This window comes from Myiozetetes cayanensis, unplaced genomic scaffold (assembly GCF_022539395.1).
Source record: "Myiozetetes cayanensis isolate MyiCay16 unplaced genomic scaffold, myiCay2020 scf31, whole genome shotgun sequence".
Classification (NCBI taxonomy): Eukaryota; Metazoa; Chordata; class Aves; order Passeriformes; family Tyrannidae; genus Myiozetetes; species Myiozetetes cayanensis.
The window spans coordinates 2,966,070-2,979,114 of record NW_026087533.1 but is presented as its reverse complement, the minus strand read 5'-3'; the positions used below and the strand labels follow the sequence as shown (position 1 = coordinate 2,979,114).

The window sequence follows — 13,045 nt, the reverse complement described above, 5'->3', positions numbered from 1 at the left end:
CAACACTCAGATTTTTCACTTGGCTTTCAGGTACCATCGACCATAATCTTCCAAGAAGGGAGCAAGAGGCCTGGAAGTTCTCTGCATCCCTGTCCTAGGCAATACAGCGAGGGTGGAACCCCTGGCTCTTCCAAGATTTGCCTTCCAACCATATCCAGAAAAGGGCTTTCAGCCAGGGAAAGGGGAATCCTGTCTGAATGTAGCATTTCACTGGAACAAACACGTCTCTCGTGCCATCAGGCTGGAACTGACACTATACCTCGTGTGGCTCAGCAATAACCCCCTGCCAGGAGAACACGCCCAGGGGAACAGACTCCTTTTTGGGATGCAATTCCTCCTTTCCTCCTCTTTTCCGTGAGGAAAGGGGGGGAAAAAAAAGAAGAAAAAGGCAGCTCTGGTGTTGAGAAGCTGAGGAGAGGATGTGCTTGGAAGCACGTGTGTGTATATTAGCTGTGTACAGAGAAACCTGGCACACAACTGACATGTCACTCGTTATTTTTTGGGGTTTTGCTTGTTTCTGTCATGTCCTTAATGTCCTGAATCACTACTGACCAACGGTTTGTTGTGCTGGAAGGGAACTGTATAGGTATTAACATATGCTGCATCTTTTTTGTAAAAAAAAAACCACAAAAACAAAAACAAAAAAACAAAAACCACAGATGTATAAAACATTCCTTCCCCACCCTCTCACACTAGCTGTGATGTTAATAACAGATCTTGAGATATCTAGGATTGTTTAATGAATTACAGAACCAGGAAAAAAATGACTGTTGCCTTTTAAAACTTTTTAATTTGGGGAAAAGGTGAGAGTAGTCAATCCTTTTTATTGTGGCTTCCTCTCAGATGTTTTTTACTCTCCCAAATCAGGGTTGAAACTTGCCTTTTTTTCCTCATTTTTACAGCTAAACCTACCGGAAACTTGATAAAATTTCACTGTGTGGGTCGAAGGGAGTGGAGGAAGAGGTTTAAAAAGTGACCTTAAAAAGATGATATTTCTCTTCTGAAAGAAGTTCTTCCTAAATGTGGGGTTTAAAAAAAAAAAAAAAAAAAATCTGGTACAGGCCACTGCTCTATTATGCACAAAACCTAAACCATGTGTGAGATGCCACTTGTGAGGGAAGGGAGCGTGGGGATGGACAGAAGGGCTTTTTGCCTTGTTCACAGGCAGGGGTGGCAACACCCCGGCCACGACCCGGCACCCTCATGGGCCATGGCGAGAGCTCTTCCCTCACAGCTCCCCCTCCACTGTACAGCCACCTGTAGACTTAAACCATTGCGTTGTATATCAGTCTCCTCAGCAACAGATTTTAACTATGGAATAAAAGTATTTTAGGATTTTTTTTTTTAAGAGAAAAAAACCGGCTTTTGTGGTGTTTTTAACCGCTGGGGCCCTGAAGGGGCTGTGGGGGGGGGTGAATCCATCATGGCGGTTCTTCCCTGAGGGGGCGGCATTTCCCGTCTTCCCAACGGCCGCCGCTTCCACTGCGCAGGCGCTGCTGGCCGCGTCCCTTTGTTTCCCGCCCAGGGAGCTCTGGCCCCGCCCCTCGCTCTCTGCTCTTGCCCATGTACGGTTTGGCTCCGCCCCTTGCCACGCCCCCTCCATGCTCTATAAATACCGCAGCGCGCCTCAGCTCGGCCTCTTTTTCGCCGAGGAGCGGAGCGTTGCTGAGGTAAATCTTATCCTATTCTACCCGTTTTTTTATTCTCTATTTCGCTATACCACGAGGTCCCCGCGGCCCTACAGCCGCCTGCAGGGATGCCTCATCCCTCTCTTAGCGCTAAAACAGGCCGTGGGTTACCCGCGGCGGAGGGTGCCCCTCAGCCGCCTCCTCACGGCCCGCTCCATTTCCCGCAGGTCACGCTGCCCGCCTGCCCAGCCCGGCCTGCCCAGCTCGCTCCACCGTAAGTACGGCGTGGCCACGTCTGTTTGCGGAACTCGGGGGTATAATTATAAAAGCACAAACCCAACGTGGATATCCGGAGAAGTCGCTCTCTCCTGGCTCTGTCCGTGTGGCGCACGGGAGCGCAGGCCCTCGGGCCCGTGACGTACAGTCCCCTTCCACGACGTTGGAGAACAAGCCGGGCCACCGAGCCTGCAGCCTGCATATTCCTACTGCTTCTCTGAGCCCCCGGGCCGTTACAGAGGAGACAAACCATGCAGGAAACAATTCCACACACGCGGGATGGGGCGGGAGACGCGTGCGGGGATGGGGGTGGGGAGATGGGGAAAAAGAGAAACTCCTGAGCAATTCCTTAAAATACTACTTCCCTAATGTACTTTTTTTTTTTCCTCGTTTCCAGCTGTAAAGCTTAAGACAAGTTTGATCAGTAGCGCGATTTTGGAAGGTGAGTGCACAAATAAGTGTTCCGTTCACTTTAAAATTTAAACTTTATTATACTGTTCGCTTAAAAATTTAAACATACTTTCTAAACGGCTTTAACCGTGTCTAAGCCTCTTATGGGACAGTTAGATCGGCTTAAAGTGATTAAAGTCCAGTTCAGACTATGTAGGTGTTGCTTAACATAAAGTTTAGCTCAAACATTCCTAGCTTTTAAGGTTTTTGTTGCATTTTGGTTGCTTGAGGAAGGGAGGGAGAAGGTGATTCCTGACCATTTAAAAAGAAAAAAAGCTCTGTTCGTAAAACTCTGCAGAAAAGAAAAATCCTTGCTGAATTTGGGATGAGTAATGGCTCTCGAGGTCTTACTTGTGTTATGTGAAAAGAGGAAAATTAATCTTACTTTTCTAAATATTGCAGATACTGTATGGAAATAGCAGAAGAAAACAGATTTTTAGCGGGAGAGGGTGAGTATATTGGGAGAATCGGCCCAAATAATTAAAATGGGTGGTAGCTGAAGGCCAGTTCTTGCACTAATTAATTGGCTGGGAGCAGGGGTTATTTTAATTCGGTGGCTTTCCAGAGCATGTGCTTGTGCTGGGAAATGGCCACGTGTGTCCCGGGTCGCTTGGTGGGATGTGCAGCTCCCGGATTTTGGGGAGCGATGGAGCAGGACCTGGGGGCTGGGCACGTGTGTGTGAGATGCATGGGGGAAAAAAAACCAAGGGGGATGTGCTGGGATTGAATAAAAGGCAAGTGAAAAGCCAAGGGCTGGCTGGTCCAGCAGGAAGGTGCTGCTTTAGGGGCCCTCTAAAACTTCGGGAGGGGGGAGAGAGAGGGGGCGGAAGGAAAAAGCCACGTGCTCTCCTGCGGATCCGGACGTGCCAACCGCCCTCCCATCCAGAGGGAGTGCCAGCTGCCAGGGAAGCCACGCGCCGACCTCATGGGCCAAGGGCATTCCAGGGAAGCTGATCCTTGGAGGGGGTGGCGGCTCACGGGATGTGGGTGGGACCAGCAGTTTCTGTGTGTGTGTGTGTGTGCACCCTGAAATCAGCCCTGCTCGGTGCTGGTTCTAATTCTGTACTTAACCCGCAGTAGAGAATAAAATAAACTTGATTTGCTTTGGCTTGGTTTGTGTTTCATGGCGAGTGATCTGCTGGTTAATCCCTCAGTGTTAAAAGGAAACCTCTGATGCTCCTGATGAGTGTTTCTCACTTGGGAAGGTGGGATTCTGGTGTGGTGGTGTCCCTGTCTCCAAAAGGTGTAGAAAACCCTCTGTTTGGGCTGGATTAGGAGCAGGTAACCTTTAAATTTAGTTTAGGGTCATACCAAGGCACAAAAAAATCTTCAGGTATCATTAAGGGCTGAACCCAGATGGGTTTATGGAGCTGGGCCTCAAGGGGTCTGGCTTTTGGGGGCGGAAGGAGGGAGGGGGATCACAAATCCTGCACCTTGTTCTAAGGGGAGTGGGTTCTAAGTGGGTTTTGGGGAGGTTCTGCAGGAGTTGGTTAAAATACCCTCCAGCAGTTGCCTGCATATCCTGTCTGTGGCCATAAAACCCCCAGGGAAAGAGTCAGTGGGTGGATGCACCAGCCTGGGATAACATATTCCAGGGTTAAACCCCTCCCGAGAGGGTTTTCTGATGGCCTGGGCCCTGCAGGGCACCTTGGGATCAGTGAATCAGCTGAGGGTACAATTGAGAGTGTGGTTTCATTAAAAAGGGGCCATTAAATGCCAAAACGCAGTCCCTTGGTCTGGGACATCCCCAGGGCTGGATTTGCATGTTAACTGGAGCAAAATTAATCGGTGGAATGGAAAGGGAGAGATTTCATCCCGTTAGATAAGGGGAGAAACTTCACCCCAAGACACTCAGTCTGCTTCCTGCTTCAGGAATGGAAGTGGATTTTCCACATTAAACAGTGGGATGTTAGAAAAAGTGGGAGTAGCTCTGTCGCCTCAGCCCTGGCTTGGGGGCACCCCTGGGGTTCAGAGGCAGAATGAGTGATTTACACCCAACGGGATTTATTGCCTGGGGGACACGGATTCTCCCACGGGCAGCAGCTGCCAGCCCTGCTTTTCCTACCTGGCCTGGCCTCCCTCTCCTGTCCTACCTGCCTTGCTGCCCCATCTGCCCTGCCTGTCCTTCTGTCCTACCTGTCCCTCTGCCCTTTCTGTCCTGCTTGTTCTGTGCCACCTGTCCTCTCCTTCTGTCCCACCTTTACTTCTGCCCTGCTTGTCCTTTCTTTCTGCCCTGTTCCTCTCGTCCTGCCTGTCCTTTAGTCTTACGTACCCTTCTGTCCTGTCCCACCTGTCTTTCTGTCCTGCTTGTCTTTCTGTCCTGTCCTTTTTGCCCTACCTGTCCTTCTGTCCTGTCCCGTCCTGCCCGTCCTCCTGTCCAACCTGTGCTTGTCCTGCCCTACCCGCCCTCCTGTCCCGACCTTTCTGTCCTTCTCCTTGTCTGTCCCACGTGTCCTGCCTGTCATTCTGCCCTGTCTGTTGTCCTTCCTGTCCCATCCCACCCGTACATCTGTCCAGCCTGTCCCCGTGTCCTGTCCCGTCTGTCGCTCTGTCCCCTCCCGGCTCGGTTTGTCCCTGCCCGTTGCCCTCCGGCCGGCAGGGGGCGCTGCTGCGCGCGGAGCCGGCCGCGCGAGGCGGCGGCGCATGCGCAGGTCGGCGGGCGGCGCGGTGAGGGAGCGGTGGCGGCGCCGGGCCGGGAACGGGATCGGGATCGGGATCGGGAGGACGGGATAGGCACACGGGCACGGCGGGCGCGGGGGGTGCCGGGCCGGCCCCGCCGCGGCAGGGCGGCTCGAAGGGACAGCGACGGCCCGCGCCAGGAGAGGCCGGGCCGGGCCGAGGCCTGCGCGGCCCCCCCACGTGAGGCGGCGGCGCGGGGAATTCGAATGGCGGGAAGGGGCTGGGATGGGGGGCCTCGGGGGTCGGGACGGGGGAGAGGGACATGGGCATGGACATGGCTCGGCTCGGGTAATGGGGAGCTCGCGGGGTGATGCTGCTTCTGGCTGCTCCTCGTCTCCCCTTTCCCTTTCCCGTCCTCCTTTCCTCCTTCCTTTTCCCTTTCCCCTTTTCTTCCCCCTTTCTGTTTTCCCCTTCCCTTCTCTTTCTCCTTCGCTTCCCTTTCCCTTCTCTTTCTCCTTCCCTTCCACCTTTCCCTTCCCTCCCTGCCTGCCTGGACCTGACAGGGTGAGGATAGGAGTGCAGACCAAACCTGCAGGGAACAACCCTCCATTCTCCCAAAGTGGGAGCATGGATCAGTTCTCAAACCCCAGCTCATTCCCCAGCCCCTCAGGTGGCTTTTAGGGCAGGAGGGGACACGCCAAACACCCCCAGCCCCGTGGGTGACCCCTGTTTGCGGCCTTTAGGTCCCACCATGCCGGGGAAACGCACCGCCAAGAACCCGGCGCCGGAGGAGGAGCCTCTGGAGAGGAAGAAAATTAAAGGTAAGGAAAACCCTTGGGGGGGGGGGGTTCCCCTCCCCTTTCCCCAGGGATGAGCTTTGCCAGGAGGGCTGTACCCCTAACCCCTGTGTGTTCTCTCTCCCCACAGTCAGCCACCCGTCGCACCGCACGCAGCCCGGGCTGGTGCTGACCCTGGGCCAGGGCAACGTGGGCCAGCTGGGCCTGGGAGAGGACATCATGGAGAGGAAGAAGCCAGCCCTGGTGACCCTGCCGGAGATGGTGGTGCAGGTGGAGGCCGGAGGGATGCACACGGTGTGCCTGGGCCAGACGGGCAAGGTGGGTGTGCTGCAGGGGGGCTGAGCTTCCCCCCGAGCTCTGGGGGTGTTCTGGGCCAGGGGGTTGGTTGGGCACTGCTCTGCTCGTGCCTTGTCACGGCTCTGGGGTGAGTGTGGTCTCACGTGGACCGTGAAATTTTAGGGGGTCAGAGGGAGTAACTGAAGGGAGCTGGAGGGAGACTTTGGACAAGAGAAACAGGACAAGGGGGAACGGCTTCACACTGACAGAGAGTGGGTTTAGATTGGATATGGGGAAGAAATTGTTCCCTATGAGGGTGGGGAGGCCCTGGCACAGGTTGCCCCATCCCTGGAAGTGTCCCAAGGTCAAGTTGGATGAGGCTTGGAGCAACCTGGGCTAGTGGAAGGTGTCCCTGCCCATGGCAGGGGATGGAATGTGATGAGCTTTAAGGTCCCTTCCAACCCAGTCCAGTCCATGATTCTGTGATAACTCATCCTGGTGGGTCTCTGTCCCCTGACTCCACGCTCAGCCTGTTTCCCCTCCGGGCCCCATCCCGACCCCTCTCTCTCCCTCTGCAGATCTACACCTTCGGCTGCAACGATGAAGGCGCCCTGGGGCGCGACACCTCGGAGGAAGGGTCTGAGACCTCCCCGGGGCTGGTGGAGCTGCAGGAGAAGGTGGTGCAGGTGTCAGCAGGGGACAGTCACACGGCTGCGCTGACCGAGGACGGCAGGGTCTTCGTGTGGGGCTCCTTCCGGGTACGCCGCTCCCCGGGGCGCCGGCAGCTCCCGTTCCGGCAGCTGCTCCGGTGACTCACACCCCTGTGTCTGCCTCTCCACCCAGGATAACAACGGGGTGATCGGCCTGCTGGAGCCCATGAAGACAAGCTCCACTCCTGTGCTGCTCCAGCTGGATGCCCCCGTTGTTAAAATAGCCTCAGGTGAGCCCCGAGGGCTGCGGGGTCGGGCAGGGCCACGAGGGTGTCGCAACCCTTGGGGGAAGGTGAAGGTCCAGAAGGGCCATGACCTTTTCCACCCTCTTGGCTGCTCCAAGCCCGGTACGAGGCTGTGCTTGCTCTTCTCTTGTGTGTCTTTTAGCCCAAACAGATGTTTTTGCTCCCCAGCAGATTAACATATCAGGTTAATATTTGACCCAATCTGCTGCAAAATGCCTTGACCGCAACCCCGGGCTCATGGCATTCGCCCTCTGCGAGGCCTGGGGAAGCTGAGCAGAGCAGTCAGGAAGCTTGTCCAGGGCATGGGGGAGTTTGGGGGGCACCTGTGCCCTTAAACCTTCCCAGAGAAACTGCTTTGAAGTTTCCCAGGATCAGGAAGAGGGAGATCCTGGGATTTTAAGTTGTGCCGCGAGCAGTGTCGAGGTGCCATCAACCCCACTGAATTTCAGCAAGCTGGGGTTTGCCTGTGGGATCCAGCCTCTGGGGCTTGCTGAATGCTTCTCCCTGACTCCTCCTTCCCTCCTCTCCCAGGGAATGACCACCTGGTGATGCTGACGGTGGATGGTGACCTGTTCACGTGTGGCTGTGGCGAGCAGGGCCAGCTGGGCAGGGTGCCAGCGCTCTTTGCCAACCGAGGAGGACGGAAAGGGCTGCGTGAGTGGCTTTGGTTCTTTGGGCTGCATCCATTGGCCCTGGCTTTGCCCTTTCCAGAGGAGCAAAGGGACCCATCCCTGGTGCTTGTGTGTAATCAGTGACCTGAATGCAGTGGGCTGGGTCCTTAGATCCAGGGAATAGTCCCTGTGTGACACCTTGTCTCATGTCCCCAGAGAGGCTGCTGGTCCCCCAGCTCGTCCCTGTCAGAGGCAAAGGGAGAAGAACCAAAATGCGCTTCCAGGACGCCTTTTGCGGGGCCTATTTCACTTTTGCTGTCACACAGGAGGGACACATCTATGGATTTGGCCTCTCCAACTACCACCAGCTGGGTGAGTCCCTCCTGATCTCCCACCAGTCCCTTGCTGCCCTGGGTGCCCCAAATCCTTCGCAGTAGGGACACGCTGGAGCTGGAAATTGGGGGGGGGGGGGTGTCACCCCACATAGCTCTGGGTTAGATCCCAGCCCCTGCAACCGATGGGTTTGAGCAGAAATTTGTTCTGGGGGCTCGGGAGGGGGGGTGGTTGCTGTGTTGGTGTCTGGGGGGTGAGCCCCAGGGTGGGTGGCTCAGAGCTGGAGCCTGGCCTGGGCTGTGTGTGTGCCCGTGGCCCTGATCCGGCCGGGTTTGTGCGTCCCACCCCGCAGGGACCCAGGACACCGAGCCCTGCTTCTCCCCGCAGAACCTCACCTGCTTCAAGAACTCCACCAAGTCCTGGGTCGGGTTCTCTGGTGGGCAGCACCACACGGTCTGCGTGGACTCCGAGGGTGAGTGGCACAGGGAATCACATGGAGCAGGACAGGGGGGACTCCTGTGGCCCTTGTCCTGGTCAGGGAGGTGTCGGGGTGAGGGTGATGTGCTGGAGCCCTCCAAGTGTTCAAGGCAAGAAGGGTGGTGTGAGGTTGCAGCAAAGGGCAGGGAGGAACCTGTGAAGGTTCCTTCTCCACCCATCTACCCTCCCGATTTTGGGGAGCTCGAGTCCCACCCTGCCCCTCCTGGTTGTGTTCTGGGGTGTGGTAGGGAGGAGTGATGCTCCTTCAGGAGTCACACCTGGGGAGGGAGGGTCTGGCTGTGTCTTCCTGCTGCTTCTGCCCCCCTCAGGTCACCTGTCCTGTGTGTCCCTTGTGCTCCAGGTAAAGCCTACAGCCTGGGCAGGGCAGAGTACGGCCGGCTGGGCCTGGGGACGGGGGCAGAGGAGAAGAGCACACCCACAGTGATCCCAGAGCTCCCCAGCATCATCTCGGTGGCCTGTGGAGCGTCTGTCGGATACGCCGTCAGCAGTGACGGTGAGTGGGGGCTGGGAGTGCCCCCCATCCCTCCATCCCAGCCATCCTGCATCCATCCATCCATCCCTCCAGCCCCACAAACTGCCACCTGGGTGGGGACTGCAGCCTGCTCCTGGTGCTGGTCTCCTGTGGGCAACTGGGCAGTGGCTGCTCAGATGTTTCTGCATGCCTGTGGCAACAGGGTTGGTCGTGGGGTGTTTACCAGGAGGGGGTTGTTGGCCTGACGGTCCCTTCTCTGACTGCCCTGTGCTCTGGTGCTGCAGCTGCCTGTGCACGGTGTCTGCGGGAATGAAGGTTTGGAAGGGGGCCTTGGGTTTGGTTCCCAGTTGGCTGCACGATGGAACACCTGTTTGAGTGGCAAGCGCTGCTCCTCTTCCTCCTGCCTGTGTTTCTGGCACACACAAACCCCCTGCCTGGGGTGCTGGGTGCCCTTGGCTTTGGGTGCTGGGTTCCTGTTGGCTTGGGTCCCCTTGCATTTGGGTGCTGGGTTCCCTTCCCAGCCCATCCTGAACTCAAACCTTGCCTTCCCCTCCGCTGCAGGACGAGCGTTTGCCTGGGGAATGGGCACCAACTACCAGCTGGGCACCGGGGAGGAGGACGACGTGTGGAGCCCGGTGGAGATGACGGGGAAGCAGCTGGAGAACCGGCGGGTGCTGGCCGTGTCGAGCGGAGGGCAGCACACCGTGCTGCTGGTCAGGGACAGGGAGCAGAGCTGATGGAGTGACGCCGCAGCCGAGCCCAGCGGGACCCACACACCCCCCACACCTCCCACCCGGCTCAGGGGGGCTGATTTCCAGCTCTGGGGGGAGGGCAGGAGGCTCCTGGAGCGCCGGGCCCGGCGTGGCTGGAGCAGGGAGTGCTCCCGTGTTCTCCCTGCCAGTGTTGTGTCTGTCTGCCCGTGGCGCTCTGTCAGCTCCCGGGGTCGGCTCGGTCCTAAACTGGTCCCAACTCTGTGCCTGGATGGGTTTTCCACTTCTTCTCATCTCTGTTTTTTAATGTTTCCCAGCCTGGCAAAGCCGAAGGTCTTGTTCTTCACTGCACAATCAGGTTTGGGCATCTCCCTGAGCGTGTTCCCCACATCTGGGTGCTCCTCCATCCCCTTCACCCAAACATCTTTTACCTCCTGGGCCTGGGTTTGCCCACTGCCACCCACCAAACCCCTCTGAGCTCCTTCCAGGGGGATCTCAGCCTGGCAGGAACGTTCCCAAGGGAGCTCTACCCTTGCATCCGGATGCAGTGGGGAGATCCTGCCTGGCAAGGGGGAATGCTGCTGGAACACTGTGACTGCTGGAAAAGAATGGGAAGGGGGGCTCCTGCCTCCCACCCCTCACAGTTCTGAGCCAAAACACCCCAGGCAACAAGGCTTGGGAGCAGATTCCCTGCTCCCTCCACCCTGGAGCAGCCACCTCCAGCGCTGCTTTTTGCAGTCCTGGCCACTCTCCCTCCTTCCCATTCCACTTGGAAACCCAACAGCATCCATCCCACGGGTGGGAACTTAGTTTAATTTTTTTTTCTCTTTCCCTTGCTGAGGAAGGAGTTTTTATTTGCTGTCAGGGCCTCGCTGAGCAGACACCCAACCCCCAGCTATGCATCGAGTGGCTCGAAACAACGGGACTCCTCCCACCCATCACCTCCCCGACCCAGCTGGTCTCGCTCCCTGTGCCCGGCCCGCCCCATCCTCTCCTTCCAGGAGGTGCCTTCCAGGTACCTGGAGTGAGGAGGGGTCTGCAAAGAGCTGCATTACAGCAATAGGAAGGGGGGTGTGGGATGTGTGTGGGGACACACACACTGGGATTGTACAATGCTTCAGCAGGGGTTGGAGATTTTCTTTTTCTTTTTTTTTTCTTTTTTTTTTTTTTTAAAAAGAAAATGTAAAGTATTTTGGTCGATTAATCAAGGCAGAAAGGACAGAAAAACTTGTCATCTTTTAACATTTGGAATAAATTGAGTTTTTATAAGCCCGGGCTCTTCCTGTGGTTTGGAATGGTGGGCGGCCGTGTCCCGGTGTTCCCGTGCAGTGCTGGGGCGCGGCCGCGGGATGGCAGCAGGAGAAGGCGCTGGGAGAACCGGGAACAGGGAGCTGGGATGCTCCGTGCCATCCCTGTCACCCTCCCTGCAGCTCCCTGCCTGTCTGACGGGCCACCCACGGGCTGTTCGTGTTTCCAGGGACACAGCTGAGCCCACGGCACAGCTGGGAGGGTCCTGGCACACCGTGTGCTCCAGCACGGAGCCTGGCACTGATGGAGCAAATTCCCACATCCTCGTGTGACCCGAGCCCCAGGTCTCTGTTTACACTTAAATTACTTTGGGTAGGAGCTGGTTCCCCAACGAGCCTCTGGCCTGGGATGGGCTTTGGGCACCGGGAGCGGCTCGGGCTGCTCCGAGTGGGATGAGCTGGGCTGGGATTTACAATCAGGGACGGCCTCGTTGGTGTCCAACACAGGCTGGGGGAGCTGGGGGCTCCCACCTTCCACCACTCAAGGTGTGTTTGTGTTGGTGGTTTCAGTCCTGGATGTGCAAAAGGCTTTATTATTCCCTCTAAAGTTGGGGTTGGGGCCCATGGGGAATGTTTTGCTGCCAGGGGACCCAGCCCAGAATTTGCCCTCACTGTGGGCCATGTTCCCTAATCCTGTGGCTAATGCTGCTCCCTGAGGACCATCACCATTTGATGCTCTTCCATGAAATGGGACCTGGATACCTGATGGAGAAACTACTCCTCGTCTTGGGCCAGATTCCCAGTGACAAGCTCAACATTAAGGTCTTGTTTCCAAAACCACCCTCAGCTGCCTGGGAGCCAAGACCCCCCATCCCAGCGCTCCCAGTCCCTCCCCATCCCCAGCACGGGCAGGGTTTTGTGTCCATCCCCCAGCTTTGGGCAATCCCCTTTTACTGAGGGGGAAAACATCCCCGTGTGAATGGGGAGCCCATCGGTGTTGTCAAGAAACCGGGAGGGAAAGAAGGGCTGGGGAGAACAATAGGATTTAAAATATTCGGAGCTGATGAATCAGCCACCGTTGTCTTGGGAGCCAGAGTGACACTTCAGTGGGAAGCTGCTGGAAACTGGGGGAAGGATGAGCCCCCACGCAGCGGGGGGAGAGGGGGGTGAAGGAAAACAACTTAATTGAGGAAAGGGAAATGTCTCATTAACGAGGTTTTGCGCTCACTGAGCGAATTGAGGGCGTTTTGGGGATGAGGAGGAGGAATTTGGGTCCTGGGGGAGGGTTTGGGGGGACCCCTGGCTGTGTCAGGGTCCGGCCTCGGTCCATGGTGGAGGTTTTCCACCCTTCCAGACCCTTCCTCATTGCCAGGCAGTCCCTGTCAGCATCTCCAGCCCTGCACTCCCAGTCCCCATCTGTTGCTATTGGAAGTGCATAAAAGGCTTTTAATTCACAGACAAAAGCTGGGCAAGTGGAATTTGGGGGCTTTACCCTCCTCAGAGGATCAGCCCCGGCAGTGTGGGGCTCTTCTGACCCCGGAATAAAAGCACTTTGAGTGTTGTTTGAAGGGTTTGTGGTGGATTTTTTTGTCTGTGTTTTTTAACACGTTGCTGTTTCGGATGCAAAAACCCCTACCTATGCAGTGCTGCTGCAGGATCTGCCAGGAGGGAATTGCGTCTTCAGGAGGGTTTGGAGGACACTGGGTTGTTTTCTTATTCTCCCTTTCCTGCCTGGAAGAGGAAACGAGCTTTAATTATGGCCAAGCTGCCTGTTGTCGGGGTTTAATGATGGGTCTGCAAGCAACCGAGAGAGTTTGGTCCTTGCACTGGGCTATGTCACCTCCTTGAATCCTGTCATTAAGGCTGGAATCTGGCCAGTACACCCCAGGATAACAGGAATATGTAATGATCTGGTGTGGTTCCTGGTAGAGGAGCGTGTTGGGTGTTTCGGGGACGGGAATTGGGCTGAAATGAGTGATGTGTGGGTGTCTCTGCCCCTCTCCCAAAACTGTTCAAGTCCTGTAACAACAGGGCAAAAAGAAGGAAAACTTTTCACCCGGCTCAGGACATCCCTTGGGAGCTGAGGGAATGGGATTGTGGCTCCATCCCTGCCCAGAGGAGCCTCAGCGCTCCCCCTTCCCTTCCTCCCAGTCCTGTTTACTCAGGGAATAAA

The 13,045-nt window shown here is 56.4% G+C and overlaps 2 protein-coding genes and 1 non-coding gene across 12 annotated transcripts in view; all 3 read left to right on the top strand.

The window, feature by feature from the left end:
• PHACTR4 (phosphatase and actin regulator 4) overlaps positions 1 to 1,344 on the top strand; it is a 62,521-nt gene extending 61,177 nt beyond the window's left edge. For all 8 annotated transcript variants that reach the window (XM_050326076.1, XM_050326080.1, XM_050326083.1 and 5 more), the window contains one exon: positions 31 to 1,344. In XM_050326076.1, the coding sequence (XP_050182033.1) occupies positions 31 to 46 (16 nt within the window). In that variant the 3' untranslated portion in view covers positions 47 to 1,344. The remainder of the gene's footprint in view (positions 1 to 30) is intronic.
• A 292-nt stretch (positions 1,345 to 1,636) lies between these two features.
• RCC1 (regulator of chromosome condensation 1) lies at positions 1,637 to 10,894 on the top strand. 3 transcript variants are annotated; one of them, XM_050326085.1, is made up of 13 exons: positions 1,637 to 1,670; positions 1,856 to 1,902; positions 2,302 to 2,346; positions 2,757 to 2,803; positions 5,717 to 5,794; positions 5,901 to 6,088; positions 6,625 to 6,804; positions 6,890 to 6,986; positions 7,533 to 7,655; positions 7,829 to 7,984; positions 8,298 to 8,417; positions 8,784 to 8,936; positions 9,477 to 10,894. In XM_050326085.1, exons 4-13 carry the CDS (start codon positions 2,764 to 2,766, stop codon positions 9,650 to 9,652), a joined length of 1,311 nt encoding a protein of 436 aa, XP_050182042.1. In that variant the 5' UTR covers positions 1,637 to 1,670; positions 1,856 to 1,902; positions 2,302 to 2,346; positions 2,757 to 2,763; the 3' UTR covers positions 9,653 to 10,894. The 3 variants fall into 3 exon arrangements, with proteins under 3 accessions (XP_050182042.1, XP_050182041.1, XP_050182043.1); XM_050326084.1 differs by lacking the exon at positions 1,637 to 1,670 and having other exon boundaries at positions 1,697 to 1,902; XM_050326086.1 differs by lacking the exons at positions 1,637 to 1,670; positions 1,856 to 1,902; positions 2,302 to 2,346; positions 2,757 to 2,803 and adding an exon at positions 5,094 to 5,213.
• Positions 1,965 to 2,170, top strand: LOC126645817 (small nucleolar RNA SNORA73 family). The gene has a single exon (XR_007630162.1). It is a non-coding gene; the product is annotated as a small nucleolar RNA SNORA73 family (small nucleolar RNA).
• Positions 10,895 to 13,045: the final 2,151 nt, after the last annotated feature.

Bases quoted from the DNA above. Each gene is read 5' to 3' on its own strand.
- RCC1 (XM_050326085.1), top strand. From the start codon at position 2,764: ATGGAAATAGCAGAAGAAAACAGATTTTTAGCGGGAGAGG. The intron at 6,089-6,624 runs GTGGGTGTGCTG...CTCCCTCTGCAG, and splicing joins GCCTGGGCCAGACGGGCAAG to ATCTACACCTTCGGCTGCAA. The intron at 6,987-7,532 runs GTGAGCCCCGAG...CTCCTCTCCCAG, and splicing joins CGTTGTTAAAATAGCCTCAG to GGAATGACCACCTGGTGATG.